This window comes from Physeter macrocephalus, chromosome 12 (assembly GCF_002837175.3).
Source record: "Physeter macrocephalus isolate SW-GA chromosome 12, ASM283717v5, whole genome shotgun sequence".
Classification (NCBI taxonomy): domain Eukaryota; kingdom Metazoa; phylum Chordata; class Mammalia; order Artiodactyla; family Physeteridae; genus Physeter; species Physeter macrocephalus.
The window spans coordinates 59904129-59921905 of record NC_041225.1 but is presented as its reverse complement, the minus strand read 5'-3'; the positions used below and the strand labels follow the sequence as shown (position 1 = coordinate 59921905).

At 43.7% G+C, this 17777-nt stretch overlaps 2 protein-coding genes across 6 annotated transcripts in view; both read left to right on the top strand.

Moving 5' to 3' along the window:
• The window catches only part of THADA (THADA armadillo repeat containing), a 305797-nt gene that overhangs the window by 260076 nt on the left and 27944 nt on the right, over window positions 1–17777 (top strand). For 4 of the 5 annotated variants that reach the window (XM_007128982.4, XM_028496748.2, XM_007128981.4 and 1 more), the window contains 4 exons: window positions 10921–11300; window positions 11852–11970; window positions 12381–12453; window positions 17052–17205. In XM_007128982.4, the coding sequence (XP_007129044.2) occupies window positions 10921–11300; window positions 11852–11970; window positions 12381–12453; window positions 17052–17205 (726 nt within the window). Of the gene's footprint in view, window positions 1–10920; window positions 11301–11851; window positions 11971–12380; window positions 12454–17051; window positions 17206–17777 lie in introns of those variants that run through there. The other variant, XM_055089156.1, reaches the window with a different exon arrangement.
• On the top strand, window positions 14859–15421 carry LOC102989558 (60S ribosomal protein L21-like). The gene has a single exon (XM_024118684.3). It carries the CDS (start codon window positions 14908–14910, stop codon window positions 15394–15396), a length of 489 nt encoding a protein of 162 aa, XP_023974452.1. The 5' UTR covers window positions 14859–14907; the 3' UTR covers window positions 15397–15421.

The following is a 17777-nucleotide window of genomic DNA, read 5'->3' as shown; positions in this document are numbered from 1 at the left end:
CAGGCGGACTCTCAACCACTGCGCCACCAGGGAAGCCCCTCATTTCTTTTTTAAATTGTGTTTTTCTTATTACTGAGTTGTGAAAGTTCTGTGTTCTGGATATAAGTATTTTATACAAACATTTGTTAACGATTTTCTACCTATCTGTTGCTTGTCTTTTTTCTTAACAATGTCTTTTGAAGAGCAACTGTTTTTAATTTTGATGAAGTCTGATTTATCCATTTTTTCTCTGTGTCTTATGCTTTTTGTGCCCTAGTAAAGAAGTCTTTGCCTATCCTAAGGTCACAACGATGTTCTCTCAGGTTTTCTTCTAAAGTTTGTTTTGTTTTTTCTTTCTTTTTTTTTTTTTTGGCCGCGCCGCGCGGCATGTGGGATCTTAGTTCCCCGACCAGGGATTGAACCCCTGCCCCCTGCACTGGAAGCGCGGCGTCTTATCCACTGGACCGCCAGAGAAGTCCCAGGTTTTCTTCTAAAGTTTGCTATTTAAGGTTTTACGTTTAGATCCATGGTCCACTTTAAGCTAATTTTCGTGTATGTCATGAGATAAGGTCAAAGTTCTCTTTTTTGTTTTTTTTTTCATATGAATATCCAGTTGTTCTGGCTCAGCAAGATCTCTGCACTCTGGGTTCCCCCTCTCTGTGCTGGAGTATGGAAGTTGCCTCTAGGTAGTAGTCCAGGGCAACTATAAGGCCTCCCTTATTTGTTTCCTTCTGTCAGGGAAACATACTACTCATGTCTGATGTTTAAAAACGATAGTTTTGGGCTTCCCTGGTGGCGCAGTAGTTGAGAGTCCACCTGCCGATGCAAGGATCACGGATTCGTGCCCCAGTCCGGGAAGATCCCACATGCCGCGGAGCGGCTGGGCCCGTGAGCCACGGCCGCTGAGCCTGCGCGTCCGGAGCCTGTGCTCCGCAACGGGAGAGGCCACAACAGTGAGAGGCCCGCATACCACAAAAAAAAACGATAGTTTCATACATTTGTCTAGTTTTCTAGTTGTTTATGGCAAAGGGCAATTTCTGTAGCAGTTAAACTTTCATGGGCTAAAGCAAAAATCGCTTTCATCACTTTGTTTTGAAACCTCTTAGTTCCTCAGTTGTAAAGTGGGGATAATACCCTCAGAGGATTGAGGTGAAGGTCACGTGAAAAAAATTGTAAAAACTCCATGAAAAGTAACACGAAAGGAAGAATCCAACACTGTAAGAAAAGCAGCTATTAGGAAGTAATACTGATAGCAAGAACAAAGAAATGAATGGTCATCTCATCCAGAGGAGGAGACAGAGCTTCTGCTGGTCCCATGGCCAGGTATGCTTACTCCCAGACTCACCTCCATTGCCCATCTGGCAGAATTTACTTAATTCCTCCCTGGCTGGGGCCAGACTTCACATTAAGTAGCATTTGCAGTCCAGCCAGACTCTCTTGGGTTTGCCAGCTGTAAACTGTACCTTGTAGCATCATTCCCAGAGACATTGATGTAGTCCAGTGGTGCCAGGAACCTCTTCAGTCTTAGAGTCTGTTTCTTCCAGAACTGTAAACTGTAGTGCTGGCAAGGGACTGAGATCAGTGGTCCTAGTCTGTCATTACAGGTGAGACAACAGAGGTAATAAGCCCCAGTTATTTAAAGGAGTCTTCCCAGCCAGCTACCAAGACTCTCAAGTTGATGTCACACTGTATCTCATTGCCTAAGGGTGGAAGAGAAGCCTGAGGTCCTTTGTGGGGAAGAGGTTAAATTAAACAGGGATGTCTAAGGTGTGATGATAAGGAAGTTTCTGATTTCCCAGTCTTGTCCTTAGGAGCAATTCGCTGACAAAGAATCCAAAGCAGTGTATTACTTAGAAGTAACTTTATGTTTGTGTCTTTGGGTTGTCATGTGTTTATCCACAAGTATTTCCCGACTTCCTCCCAGTGTTGGGCAGAGCAGGGATAGGATGATGGGTGGAGGAGAGAAGTAAAAACTGCTGGTCCCACCCTGTGCCTGATGAGCTCATTTTCAGCCTACCCAAGTCCTTTCAGAGCTCTTCTGACTCCCTGTTGTCCAAGCCACTGGGACGGTGCCTATTTTATGGGTTGACTAGAGAGTCCTACAAACAGTATTCTCAGAAACTCTTCCTTCTTCCTCAACAGCAGATAAGGAATTCTGTGCTTAAAAAATACTTTGAGAATAGGCTGGAACAAGGGAAGGGGGGGAATGTTTTCAAAGGGGTGTGTGTCAGGCACCATCCCTATGAAAGCCGGGCATGAGACCTAGAGACCTAGGAGTCCAGAGACCTAGAAACAAAAGTACACAAGAAATAAACAACTAGGACCAGTTCAGGGCACTTCTCTAGACAAAGATAGTCTCCAAACCCTTCCACTAGGTCATTCTACATGTTTGTAACTGGAAGGGCCCCTCGGGTCTGGATTACAGTTTACTGGGAGGGGCAGAGGATTAAATAGAAGAATGGAATTTCCCTTCGATAAGGAGAAGCCAAGATTTATTAAATCAGTTGATTTTTTCTTGTTGTTGTTGTAGTTCCTATGGTTTCCTTTTCTCTCCAAATACAGTTTTTTTTAACTGAGAAATAGCATAACAGGACATTAACATTCACGGAGTGTACAAATTATCAGCTGTGATTATTTTTAGAACCAGTTTATCAACTGTTCCAGATAAGAACTTTTTTTGGATCTGATTACAGATCTCTCTAACCAGAGCTACAGATCTTTGAAACAGAAAAAGTTGGCCCTTTCATTATGCCTTAAAAGTAAAATCTGCTTCGTATTTCCTCACTCTCTACTTCTTTAAGAAGAGTAGAGATTCTGGGGGGTGGGGGAGGATAGGGGAAATCTCTAGAAAATTTTCTTGACCAAGTGGTATCAGAGAATTCAGAACCATTACAGTATATGAAAGAGAAATTCATTTGTTCATTTATTCATTCAAGCTAGAGGGAACAGCATGTGCAAGGTCAGGCAGAAAACAGAACGTTCTTCTGAGGCTCAGTCAGTGGCAAGTGACCACCATAGTGGCACAATCAATATCATTGCCATTTACATGGTATCCACAGTAAGTGACTTACTCCATAGCAGTGAAACTATTTTTTTTTCTGTTTTGTTGGTCTTTTCAGTCCCGAGGAGGATCCTTCCCCCTTTATGGATTCTGATTGCTGCTTACAAGTAGAACACGTTTGCTGTGCTTACTGGGGTTTTAGCTTCTCCCATAACCATCTCTGCTGGGGCCAAGAAAACTCTGTCAATTTGGGCCTGTACACTTACTCCCTCTGGCCCCTTTTATTTTGGCCAGCTCAGCACAAAGCAATCAGGCTATCTTGGTTCGTGACATTAACAGCGAAGGCCAGGAACTATATAACATTCAGGAGCTCTTTGGTTGAGCACTAGATGAAGGGGTTGACATATGATTAGGGGCCATGGTGTACAAAAACAAATACCATTAAACACTAGAATTATACACGTTCGGCATGGCAAGATGTTTACACTATGAGAAGCACGGATGACCTCAGATGGTCTGAAGTAGTGGTTCTTAAAGTGTGGTCCCTGCATCAGCAGCAGCATCGCCCAGGATTTGTTAGAAGTATGATTTGGGGGGCCCTGTCCCAGACCTACTGAATCAGGAACTCTGGAGGTGAGTGCGCCGAAGTTTGAGAGCCACTCGTCTAAGGTAACAGCACAGCCACCATCCTGGGTATATGCTCGGTGATTGGAATGTCAGGTGAAACTGCCCTATCGCTTTTAATTGTTATTTTTCCATCTCTTTCTCTCTGTTTGCCGAGTACTTAGAGTTAAATTCACCTAAATTAAATGCTCTTATGGTGAAACTCCACTATATCCATAATTATGTGGTAATGATATCATCCACATTGTTTTCCAGAATGCTCTCGTCAAAGCTATTTAGATTAACATGAATCTTTTAAGATTACGTTGATTTTTTTTTTTTTTTTTTTTTTTTTAACAAACCTGTAGCTCAGAAAATCAAAGATAAATGCCCCATGGGCCTGCCCTTTGGGGCTGTGTTCCTCCTTTGGGGAGGAGACTGATTTCCCTAAATAACAGAACAGGATTTGGGAACTAGGAGCTGACCATGCTCTAGGTAGTGCTGCTTTTTAAATCCTCTTTCAGCAGCCTGGGTTGATGTTAGCGCCCTACCTTGGTTGGTTAGAGAATGGCAGCTTTGAAATACAGTTAATTTAGCAATCACTGTTCAGGTTGCAGACATAACACTGAAATCTGCCACTCGCCAAAGAACTAAAACTGCTAAAATAACACATCTGAGATTCCCAGAGGGAATTATGTGAATGGACCACTTTGCTCCTTCTCACAGACACTCTACTCGCTGTCCTGAGGGACTCGGCAAAGTCCCTTCATTCCTCTCTAGGACACCTCTGTTCAGGCTGGGCATGTTCTCCAAACACATCAACCTCAGGAAACTTGATCAACTTCTCCAAAGCTGCAGTTCCCTAATGCTGCTCCCTGGTGATATTTTCACAATAAAACTATAGCAAAATGACAACTACAGCAAATTTTTCTTTAAACCACATTTTTTTAAAGAATTGTCCTTTATGATGACACTAGGAATCTATGACTTTTTTGGTGTTCAGATAACCTTTCTTTCATGAAATAATAGATGGTAGGTTTTTAACATCCTTTCTTTACAAAATAAAATGTTGGCAACTTATACCAGCCTGTCACATTGTTTTTGATATTTGATTGATTCTTGAATTCCAAACTTGAGAATTATTTCTCCATTGAACCGGGACATAGCACAGCAGGAGGTATTGTCTTTCCAAGTGAATCCAGCCAATAAGCCATTCCTTTGAAGGCTAGAAATATGCTTGCTAAAAGAAGAAAAAAAGAAGTTAATTTCAAAAGTGAAATCAAATTGGATGTTTAGAATCAGTCACACATACTTGGGTGACTAAAATGACTACACTGTTGGGAAAATCCAAAGATATTCCAAACAAGGAGAGCTGGGAAAAAACTCCAATTAACAAGAGTTTACAAAAATCATCTAATTAATGAAAAATAAGATGGGGCCATTAAAGGGGAGGGACTTGATTCTTTCATTGGAACACTTGACTTTCCAGGAAAGATGGAAAGGAGGCAACCCAAAGCCAGCAAAATTGAAATTGCAAGTAGAAAAGTTATCTTCTAGAGAAGAGGGTTGCCAGACCTCAGACTGAAGAACTAAGTGCCATCAAAGAACTAACTTGAGTTTTTTTGTATCTTGCGGACAGCAGGCACTCACAAAAATGGAAACAAGTACTCCGTGTTGATCTCAACTTTGAAATGCGTTTGTTAGGGCAGGACACAAAACTGTGCTTCACTAGGAAGAAATCCTGGTTGTGAGATCCATTTGGTGAGCTCTACCTGCTGTGGGGTGCAGAGCCCATAAGACAGTAGCTGTGACCCCAGCTGAACAATAGAATCACCTGGGTCACCTTGAAACCAGGCTGGCCCCAGAGATGCAGTCAAGTGTCCCCTGACATAAGTGTTTTTCTAAAACTCTCCGGATAAATGTAATGTACCTCCCGGGCTGAGAAACTGCTATGCTAGAGAGGAAAGCAATACGTCCTTTTTAGTCACTGCTGCTGCTCATATTTCTAATCCCAACCTCCTGTTCTGCCCAGAGACCCCCTCACTCTGGCAGAGGGGCAGAGGGTGTTCTGTGGTCCCCTTCTAAATGGGAACTCCATGAGAGCAGAGCCTGGTCTTTCTAACTCACTGCTACACCCTCGCCCTAGAACAGAACCTGTATATAATGAGCCAGTATCAAAGGCCTGCCTGCAAGGGGCCTTTATAGAGTTTATTCATTCTTTTGAATTCTTGAGGGTTTCCCCTCCTTTGATGTTTTTATTGGTAAGAGAAAATGGGGGGCAGTGAATTTTCTAGTTCTTCACTATGGTGAAGTACTGGGCTGGAATCAGCTGTGCTCTTTGGAACTGCAGCCCTACTGCCCATCCTGAAAACCCTGTGAACCCCTATGAAAGTCGTAGCTGAGGAGCGTGGTTCTCAGCTGGGGCACAGAGCAGAATTACCTGTTGGCTTCTTAAGACTCCAGATGTCGGGACTTCCCTGGTGGCGCAGTGGTTAAGAATCCGCCTTCCAATGCAGGGGACACGGGTTCAGTCCCTGGTCGGGGAGCTAAGATCCCATATGCCGCAGGGCAACTAAGCCCACGTGCGCTCTAGAGCCCATGCACCACAACTAGAGAGAAGCCTGCGCGCCGCAAGGAGAGATCCCACGTGCCTGCAGCTAAGACCGGACGCACCCAAATAAATAAATAAATATTTTTAAAAAAAAAAAAAAGACTCCAGATGTCTGCGACCAACTCCAAACCAGCCGAATCAGAATCTACAAGGGTGGGATTGAGGCACGGTTGGTTTTAATAACCTCTGGTTAAGAGCCATCACCTGGGACTTCCCTGGTGTCGCAGTGGTTAGGAATCCACCTGCCAACGCAGGGGACATGGGTTCGAGCCCTGGTCCAGGAAGATCCCACATGCCGCGGAGCAGCTAAGCCCGTGCACCACAGCTACTGAGCCTGCGCTCTAGAGCCCGTGAGCCACAACTACTGAAGCCCGCGTGCCACAACTGCTGAAGCCCGGGCACCTAGAGCCCATGCTCCACAACAAGAGAAGCCACCGCAATGAGAAGCCCACGCACCTCAGTGAAGAGTAGCCCCCGCTTGCCGCAACTAGAGAAAGCCTGTGCACAGCAACAAAGACACAACGCAGCCAAAAGTAAATAAATAAAATTTAAAAATTTTTTTAATTAACGAAAAAAAAAAGAACCATCCCCTGAGGGCAGTGGTTTTGAAGTACGTGGCCCAGCAGCAGCATCACCTGGGAGCTTGTTAGAAATGCAGATTCTCAGCCCCCACCCCACCCTCCTGAATCAGAAACTTTGGGGGTGAGGCCCAGGCAGCAGTCTGTGATTTAACAAGCCCTCCAGGTGGTTCTGATGCTCGCTCAAGTTTGAGAAACTCTGCTTTAGGACACCTCATTGGGTCTTGCTGCAGAACCAAGAACATTTTTTCTAAGCAGCAGTTTGGAGAAAGTGCCTACATGAATGTCATCTGATAGTTTCCTAGCTTGTGGCTCCGACCTAACCTCCCCTGCTGCTCCTCTATTGACACATTAATTCAGCGAACCTGTTCGCAGGTCTCTCCTGTCTAATCTCTCCCAACTCCCCTGAGCACCTGCCCTGCCCTTTCCTCTCCCAGGCAGGCACCTCTGGGCAGTCTCAGTGCCCATCTTAAATTTTTTATTTATTTATTTATTTTGGGCTGCGTTGGGTCTTAGTTGCTGTGCGCGGGCTTTCTCTAGTTGCGGTGAGCGGGGGCTACTCTTCGTAGCGGTGCGCGGGCTTCTCGTTGCGGTGGCTTCTCTTGTTGCGGAGCATGGGCTCTAGGCACACGGGCTCAGTAGTTGTGGCTCGCAGGCTCTAGAGCGCAGGCTCAGTAGTTGTGGCACACGGGCTTAGTTGCTCTGCGGCATGTGGGATCTTCCCGGACCAGGGCTCGAACCCGTGTCTCCTGCATTGGCAGGCAGACTCTTAACCACTGTGCCACCAGGGAAGTCCCTGCCCATCTTAAATTTTGTTCCCTTCTGAAAGCCCCCCCTTTTTTTTTTTTTACTTATGATAGAAAATAAGTGCACGTTGCTTTCATTTTGGTCATTCTTATGGCTTTTGTATTCCCTTTACCTACATTCCCTGTGTGACCTTGGGCAAGTAACTTAACCTCTTTCCTCATCTGTAAAATACCAGGGAATAATAACAGCGCCTACTTCATTAAATGATTTAGTACTTGTTGAAGTGCTTAGACTAATACTCAACGAGTGTCAATTCTAAAAGTAATTATTATTCATAGCATTAAATAATGGATATATAATATTCTATAGTGCCTGGCACATTAATACTCAATAGTTGTCAGCTCTTCTCACTAATGATTTTAGGGTACTAAGCATTTTGCAATTTTAGTGGTTGTCTTTATCCTCCCATCAGTTTTAAAGCTCTTTGACAGCAGGTAATTTTTCTTTCTCAGCTCTGAATCTCTGTATCTCCCGAAGTACCTACTATATGCTTAATGCACGCTTATGGGATTATACTGGCGTCCACAGGCAGTGGAGGCCAAGAAGTCCCAAAGAAGCCCTTCCTGAGCAGGTGCCCCATGTCCCCTATCTTTGGGGTTGTGCCTTCAGTCCTGGGCTTCTTGATCATGTCATCCTTCCTCAAGGTCTTAAAAGAAGCAAGTGTGTCTGGGTGCCTAGCTCTTGAGTCCAGCGGACTATACACTCCGCCTGGAATACCTATTCATCTGAAAATTATCCAGAATGACCAAGACACTTCTTCCTGTTTTTAATTATGTTTTAAAGAGCATGTCTGTGAGCCATGTTTCTGACTCCTAGCCTAACAAATGAAATCCCTTTTTGATACAGTGTTGTCCTCAGGTAGCAGTGGGTGGGAAGGCTAGGAAAGTGACACCTGGAGATCACTGGAGTGTGGTCTTCTCATTTCTAAATTATACTGGGATTAGGTTTTTAGGCATTGAAAATAGAGATGATGACACAAAAGTTGAGGATGATGACACAGAAGTTGAGGATCCTGACACCTGGGGTTTTCCCTGCTGCTTTGCAAAGAAGGCTGCCCTCCTGCTGGAACTTAGACCTCAGCAGAGTCTGGGTTAAGAGCAGTGGTGTGTCTGCAAGCACAGCTAGCAGGTGCGGGGTGGGGGGTGGCCTCTTGGGGCACCATCATATAGGAGCCCAAGCCCCTCTTTTGCCTCTTTGGAGAAACTTCTTTTTGAAACAGTTTGATGTGTAACAGGAATAGTCTATATTTTTATTATTTATTATTGCAATAATTCCTGGATTATTGCAAGCCTATGTAATATTTCAATTCCAAGTGAGTTTTTTCCAACTGTTGCTTTAATCTTTTACATTTTTATTCTGTTTGTGATTGTTTTCTAAGAGTCAGTAGTGTTCACTGAGTTATGAGATATCTAAATTTCAGCAAGGCATTTGATGAAGTCTCTCCTGATGTTCTTGTAGATAACATGTGGGCAGAATGGTAGAGTTAGGAGGATTCATAACTGGGGAATACGTAGACCCTAAGAGAGCTGGTTAATGAATTGATGAGAGCTTGGAGTGGGGCGGGGGATGGGGCAGGCAGGAAGCCAACTATACTACTCACCAAAGCCCTCTGTCCTCCACGCTGGTCCAGTCCACATCTTTAGTGATAACTTACGGCCTGCTTGTCAAATTGAGGTTTACCCAGCTTCTATTGGATGATGAATGTGCTGTATGAAGAATCTGGGTTCTGGGAGGTACCCAAGACTCCTTCCCCAGCCAGTCCCCCAGTGCTGCCAGTTTTATTCCTTCGATGCTTCTCAAACACATCTTCCTCCTGTCTGTTCCTTACTTTACACCCTCATCGTTTCTCTCTTCCACTACTGCAGTAGTCGTTCAGCTGGGCTCCCTGCCTCTAATATTGGCCTCTCAGCAATAAGAACACTTCAGTGGACATGTTCACCTGACCTTATTGCTTAAAATAACCCCTCGATGGCATCCCCTTGCCTGCAGAAAAATGTCCAAGCTCCTTCGTGTGGCCTAGGAGGTTCCCCATGTCCTGAACATGCTGCTTCTCTAGCCTCATCTCCCGCTGTTGCCCACCTCGAATTCTGTGCTGAAATCAGACTGCCTATAGTTCCTCACGTGGTCCATTCTGTTTTATGCCTTTGAACCTTTGAACCTTTGCTTGGTGGTTCCAACGCATTCTCCTCTCTCTTCCTCTTTAAGACGCAGGTGATCACTTCCACCACTATATTAGAGTCACCTAGTCATTCATTTCTCTTTCTCAAATTAGAATATAAACTCCCTAAATGCATTATTCTTATTTCACCTAGCACCCAGCACATAGTAAGCAGGCAATAAATATTTGTGATCAGAACTGAGAATACAAAAAGATCTCGGCAATCTAAAAGGCAGACCATAAAATTTAACAGGGATCTGCTTCGGTTTAAAACAAACAAAGAAAACAAGTCTTGATCTAAGTCCTGAGTACAAGGTGGGAGATGGATAACTCACCACTGTCAGTGGACCATGTGAAAAAGAAAGGCCTGCGGTTCAGTTGACTTTGTGCTCCACATGAGTCAATGGTGTGATACAACTCCAGGAACCTCATGTGAGAACAGGGCAAGCAACAGTCCTGCTGCTCAGACCACGAGGGAGAGTCCTGTGCCCTTGTGTGGCGCCATGCCTGAAGAGGGGTGAGGACATCCAAAGGAGGGCGGCTTAGAACAGTGAGAGAGGGTGGACCCCATCCTCTGGGGAGAGTTGAAGGAAGTAGGGGTGTTTCACCTGGAGAAGACAGAGGGGATATAATAACTGTATTCAAATGCCTAAAGGGCTCAAAATGCAGAATTGGGCCACTGAGTGGAAACTCCAAAAAGAACTTTGTGGCAAATAGATCTATTAACAGTGGAACAGTCTTTCTTGTGAGCTCCAAATCACTGTAGGGTTCTACCAGGAGCCTCTGAGAAGAGGTGCTGTAGAGGAGATCTGAGACCCTGAGGGAAGCGTGGACTAGATGTTCTTTTATCCTGCTCAGCTTTGAGGCTTGAGGATTCAAGAGGTCACTGAGTTTATATTTATTGACTCTTAGGAAGGGGTGCCAGGAGCACATCTTCTGATAGGAATGCCTTCTGTCACTCTAGGGGAAAAATTCTGAATTACCTAAATAGAAAGTGCTTCTGGGCCAGAAGTCTGAATCTTAGTGGCCTAGTCACGTATTACATGGTTAGTGTGAAATCTACTCAGGAATGACGTCTGGTTGTCCCACCCAGGGTATCCAGAGTCTTGTGTGTTCACCTATGTCCTTTTGTGGAACTTTGAGTAAAGTGATTGCCTCTTTTCCTTTGCTTTTTGTTTTTTAGTTCTGGAGCATCTTGGCTTGTGGGAGGAAGTCAGAAGGATCATCTTGGGATCAGAGTTGATAACCGGATTCCCCTATACCTTCACGGTGCCAGGCCTGCCCCAGTACCTCCAGAGCCTCACCAAACTGGCCATCGCTGCAGTGTGGGCAGTAGCGGCCCAGGCTGGAGAGCAGGCAAGGGACGTTCCCATCTCCTTCTCTCAGCTGTTAGAGTCTTCCTTCCCTGAAGTGCGCCTGCTGACGCTGGAAGCCCTGTTGGAAAGGTTCTCAGCAGCAGCCTCAGGACTAGGAGAGAAGGGACTGCCGCCCTTGCTATGGAATACCGGAGGGACATTCTTGATGTTGGCTGTAAAGGAAAATCACCCAGAATGCCTCTGCAAGGTGAAGTCTCTGGTGTACTGACCATCCCTTTCCACTCCCCACAGTCTTTGGCGAGCCCACTGGAGTGATAAGGTCAGGAGGCAGGATCGGTTTCGGCATCTCCAGGACTGGAAGGAGATTGAGCGTCCAAAGGGCAAGGACTCTCTCTCACGATGCTTGGCATGGCTTCATGCATAAAAGAGTGCTAAGAAAAGTGTTTGATGATAATGGTATTGATGACAGAGATTAACCAAAGATAGAGATTGAGAGAGTAAGCAGTCTTTGCTGACGTGGCTCTTTGGGGGCAGATGGTCACCTGGAAAGCATGATCAAAAGGAAAGGGCACTGACCTAGGAATATGGCATCTACCCTCTGATCCCAGTATGCCACTGCTCTAGACTATCTTGGTCTCGCAAAGCTATTAAGGGGGAAAAAAGAAGTCAGTGGGAGCTTTTTGAAAGAGAGAGTCCCGTATTGGTACAAATGATTATTATTTAGATTCTGGAGACTTTTCTGAGGTGTCTTTGTGTGTTTGTTTGTTTGTTTGTTTTTCATGGATCTGGCTCACACAGATACTGAAAATTCTCCATTGCATGGACCCCAGTGAGTGGCTTCCTCAGACAGAGCGCTGTGTCCATCTAACCCCAAAGGAGTTCTTGATCTGGACAATGGATATTGCTTCCAGTGAAAGGTTTGCCTCCAGGGCTCCCTGTGCAAACTTGGTACAACACATGGTCCCATCAGTCAGTTGTGTAATGAACTCTTGAGCATAGTCCTGGCCTAAGGACTCAGGTCCTGTATTTCTTTCTAAGTCTCAGCCTGTGTTCTAAGCCCAAGCAATAGAATGATGTCAGAGTTTCCCATTAGTTACCAAAAGGTAATTGCTTCCGGAGGCATTTGTATAGCCACAAGGTAGAGATTTCCAGTAGTATTCACAGCCACATGGATTACAGACTTATCTGTAAAAACGATACGTATATAAAATGTTCGATTTTATTTATTTATTTTCATATTTATTTATTGAAGTATAATTGACTTACAATATTATATTAGTTTCAGGGTGATTATATGTTTTGTGTGTTTTCTGGCCGACTTTTCTAGGTCTGAAATACAAAGTGAAGCTCTGAGACTCGCCTCCAAAGTGATTGCCCACCACATGCAGACGTGTGAGGAGGTGAGGCTGATTTCCCCTGTTTTGGGGTCTAGATTTCTGTCCTCTGATTTCCCTGGAAGGTGTCAGTAAAAGTGAACTGTCCCACAGGCAGAATCTCTGTGGCAAATGTGTGTAGCTTCTACAAAAATATCATTCGTGTTGGTTTTTCACTTTGGGTATAACTTGGGGAGAATTTTCTGAGCACCATGTTTGGCATTTATTTTCTCTTCTTCTGGGCACATTTGATTTGAGTCCATGAGGGTAACACAACCTCCTCCCTCCAGGACATACGTGCATTTATGCCCAAACCTTGTTTTTTCCTGTTTTTCTCGCTAGACTCTTCATCTAATGAGGGAATGAGCAAGTCAGTTCCAAGGATTGCAAGTCGCTAGGATTGCATCCTAGTCAACTATGTATGAAAATATATCGCTAAGGCCTAAATATCCCCCTCGAACGTGGTCCAGCTGGCTTTGCATGGAGGCCCAGATGTGTCCCACCTGTCTTAGGACATGTCTTTGTGGGTGGGGTGGACCTAAAGTAATCAAAACAGCTTCCTGGGGAAGAAAAGGGAACCCTTCTACACTGCTGGTGGGAATGTAAATTAGTGCAGCCACTGTGGAAAACAGTATGGAGGTTACTTAACAAACTGAAAATAGAGCTACCATATGATCCAGCAATCCCACTCCTGGGCATATATCCAGAAAAGATGAAAGCTCTGATTTAAAAAGATACATGCACCCCAGTGTTCATAGCAACACTATTTACAATAGCCAAGACATGAAAGCAACCCAAGTGCCTATCAACAGACAGTTGGCTTAAGGAGATGTGATGTACACATACAATGGAATATTACTCAGCCATAAAAAAGAATGAAATAATGCCATTTGCAGCAACATGGATGAACCTAGAGAATATCATGCTAAGTGAAGTTAAGTCAGACAGAGAAAGACAAATATCATATGATATCACTTATATGTAGAATCTAAAAAATAATGCAAATGAATCTGTATACAAAACAGAAACAGACTCACAGACATAGAAAACAAACTTATGGCTACCAAAGGGGAAAAGGAGGGTGGGAAAGGGATAAATTAGCAGTATGGGATTAACAGATACAAACTACTACACATAAAATAGATAAGCAACAGGGATTTACTATATAGCACAAGGAACTATATTCAGTATCTTGTAATAGCCTATAATGGAAAATAATCTGAAAAATATATATATATATAACTGAATCACTTTGCTGTACACCTGAAACCACTGTAAGTATAGTTGAAGTAAATCAACCATACTTCAATTTATAAGTAGAAGGCAGTCAATACCACAGTAAAATTACCTGAAGATCTTGGTTTCACATCACTACACTGTGATGGTGGCACCATAACATTGTGGATTCCTATTCCTTACGCTCCAGCAGCCCTGAGAGAGGTACTGGGGGTACAAGGATGAAGACTGGAGGGCAGTCTAACGAGAGAGAAGGAGCATTAGATCATGATATTAAATGATACTCTAGTAGGAAGGAGGCTGAGGGAAACCAGAGGCCGGAGAGAGTGTTTACAGAGCTGAGGAAGACTTCACATAGGAGATTGTTAAGTTCAGAGAGCATGGGGCTGGACAGAGAGAAGACCAGAGGGTGAGTACTAAGCAGATACACAGTTTCCCTGGGTCTGTCATTCAGAGACAGACCAAGGGGCCAGAGCCAGGTGGTCACTAGGAGATGCAAAAAGCTAAAAAAAAAAAAGTCATGTGTGTGTTCTGGGGAGGGTAGGAGGAGAGTTTGTAGGAATGAGAGGATTTGCTAAAAAAAACTACAGCCTGGGGTGGGGTGGGGGGAAACAAGTTCTGAGAAAGTAGTCAGAGGGCAGCCTAACAAGTCTGTCAAAAGACAGCGTTCTCATCTAAAGCCGTTTTTAACCAGTTGTCATGTGCATCTCAGAGGCACTGCTTGGTACTTGAATGAAGTGATATTTGAAGAATATTGGAAATTTTTCAGGGAGAGAAAAGTTAACAAGTCAGCAGCTTCCTCACGATCTAAGACACTGATCAGTTCAGTTCCGTAGATGCTCATAGATGGTCAGAGGAGCCAGTAATCTCATTTTGAACAATTAAAGAGGCTTAGCTGGTAGGGGAAGTAAAATTTATTCGGAACAATAATCCCCTTTCTAGAAAAAGTAAAAAACCAGAGTTTAAAAGATGGAAACAACCCAAATGTCTATCAACTGATTGATGAATGGGAAAACAAAATATGGTATATCTATATAATGGAATATTTTTCAGCCATAAAAAGTAATGAAGTACTGATACATACATCCTACAGTGTGGATGAGCCCTGAAAACATGCTGAGTGAAAGAAGCCAGTCACAAAAGACCACATATTGTATGATTCAATTTTTTAACCATTTTTTATTAAAGTATAGTTAATTTTGGCTTTTTTCAACCGGAACTGCTATCTTCCAGTAATTCGCCAAAATGACCAACACAAAGGGAAAGAGGAGGGGCACCTGCTACATGTTCTCTAGGCCTTTTAGAAAACATGGAGTTGTTCCTTTGGCCACATACATGCGAATCTACAGGAAAGGTGATATTGTAGATATCAAGGGAATGGGCACTGTTCAAAAAGGAATGCCCCACAAATGTTACCATGGCAAAACTGGGAGAGTCTACAACGTTACCCAGCATGCCGTTGGCGTCATTGTAAACAAACAAGTTAAGGGCAAGATTCTTGCCAAGAGAATTAATGTGCGTATCGAGCATATTAAGCACTCTAAGAGCTGGGAGAGCTTCCTGAAACAGGTACAGGTGAAGGAAAATGATCAGAAAAAGAAGGAAGCCAAAGAGAAAGGTACTTGGTTTCAGCTGAAGTGCCAGCCTGCTCCACCCAGAGAAGCACACTTCGTGAGAACCCATGGAAAGGAGCCTGAACTGTTGGAGCCCATTCCCTATGAATTCATGGCATGATGGGTGTAAAGAAAATAAAAGACCTGGACTGTAAAAAATAAATAAATAAAGTATAGTTAATTTTGATTCAGTTTTATATATATATATATATATATATATATATATATACTTTTTCAGATTCTTTTCCATTATAGGTTACTACAAGATACTGAATGTAGTTCCCTGTGCTATACAGTAAGTCCTTGTTGTTTATCTATTTTGTATACAGTAGTGTGTTATGTTAATCCCAGACTCCTAATTTACCTCTCCCCTTGCCCATCCCCTTTGGTTACCGTAAGTTTGTTTTCTATGTCTGTGAGTCTATTTCTGCTTTGTAGATAAGTTCATTTATATTATTTTTTTAGATTCCACATATAAGAGATACCATATGATATTTGTCTTTCTCTGACTTACTTCAGTTAGTATGATAATCTCTAGGTCCATCCATGTTGCTGCAAATGGCATTATTTCATTCTTTTTTATGGCTGAGTAATAGTCCAATAGTCCATTGTGTATATATGTCACATCTTCTTTACCCGTGGATAAAGCTGATGGATACTTAGGTTGCTTCCATGTCTTGGCTATTGTAAATAGTGCCACTGTGCACGTCGGTGTAGCATGTGTCTCTTCCAATTAGAGTTTTCTCCAGATGTATGCCCAGGAGTGGGATTGCAGGATCATATGGTAGTTCTAGTTTTAGTTTTTTAAGGAACCTCCAAACTGTTCTCCATAGTGGCTGCACCAATTTACATTCCCACCAACAGTGTAGGGGAGGGTTCCCTTTTCTCCACACCTGCTCCGGCATTTATTACTTGTAGACTTTTTAATGACAGCCATTCTTACTGGTATGAAATGATACCTCATTGTAGTTTTGATTTGCATTTCTCTAATAATTAGTGGTTTTGAGCATCTTTTCATGTGCCTGTTGGCCATCTGTATGATTCAGTTTATATGAAATGTGCAGAACGGACAAATCCGTAAAGACAGAAAGTAGATTAACGGTTTAGGGCTGGGCGAGGGGGAGCTGACAGGATGGGGATGATAACTAAAGTATACAGGGCTTCTCTTTTTGGTGATGAAAATGTTCTAAAATTGACTGTGGTGATGGTTGTACACATATATCTGTGAATATACTAAAAATCATTGAATTATGTATTTAAATGGGTAAATTATATGGTATGTGAATTGTATCTCAATAAAGCTGTTACTATAAAGAAACAACAATAGGGCTTTGTTTAAACAATAACGTTAGTTAGGATGCTGCTTTAAATGTAACAGAAACTCAAAAATACAGTGGCTTAAACCAGAGAGAAGCAGTCCAAAGCAGATAGTGGCTGGACATTATTGGGCTCCCAGGCCCTTCTACCTTGTTATTCTGCTGTCCTTAACGTGGCTTCCATCTTCTGGTCCCAGATAGTTGCTCCAGCTCCCATCATCTTGTCCTTGTTCAACTAGCAGGACAGAGAAACCCAAGAAGTGAAGGTCACATGTATTTCCTTACATATGACCTGAAATTGCACAGGTACCACTTTTAACGGCATCCCATTAATCAGAATTTAATCACGTTACTCCCCAATGCAAGGGAGCCTGGGAAACGCATATGTAGCTCATCCCTAATTCCATGTCTGCCCATGTCGCATCTTCTGAACTGCTGTATGTATACTTTGTACTTTTAGACCAGGGACTTGGTGGCCCCCAACCTGAAGCAGTGGGTTCAGTTGGTCCTCTCTTCTTGTGGAGATCATCTTCCCACCGAGTGCAGGCTGGCCGCTGCTGAAGTTCTCACCAGCACTGCACCATTTTTCCTCACCAACCCCCATCCCATTCTTGGTAAGTGCGCTGAGCCACTGTTGGGTGGTGGGGGTGGGGGGAGGTATCCATCGTTCCAAATCCACTGAAAGCGTGAATAGATGCTCTAGGTTAAAAAAAGAAGGGAAGATGAAAGGTGACAGCGTACACCATACCTTTACAACTTTCAAAGATCTTCCCACACTCTCACTCTCCTACTCTAATCACTTTTCACCAACAGCCTCTTTTTTTTTTTTTTAATATAAATTTATTTATTTATTTTTATTTTTGGCTGCCTTGGGTCTTTGTTGCTGCGTGCGGGCTTTTCTCTAGTTGCGGTGAGCGGGAGCTACTCTTCGTTGTGGTGTGCGGGCTTCTCATTGGGTGGCTTCTCTTGTTGCAGAGCATGGGCTCTAGGCGGGCGGGCTTCAGTTGTTGTGGCACGCGGGCTCAGTAGTTGTGGCTCACGGGCTCTAGAGCACAGGCTCAGTAGTTGTGGCACATGGGCTTAGTTGCTCCGCAGCATGTGAGATCTCCCCGGACCAGGGCTTGAACCCATGTCCCCTGCATTGGCAGGCGGATTCTTAACCACTGCACCACCAAGGAAGCCCCAC

Coding starts and splice junctions, on each gene's coding strand:
- LOC102989558 (XM_024118684.3), top strand. CDS start 14,908: ATGACCAACACAAAGGGAAAGAGGAGGGGCACCTGCTACATGTTCTCT.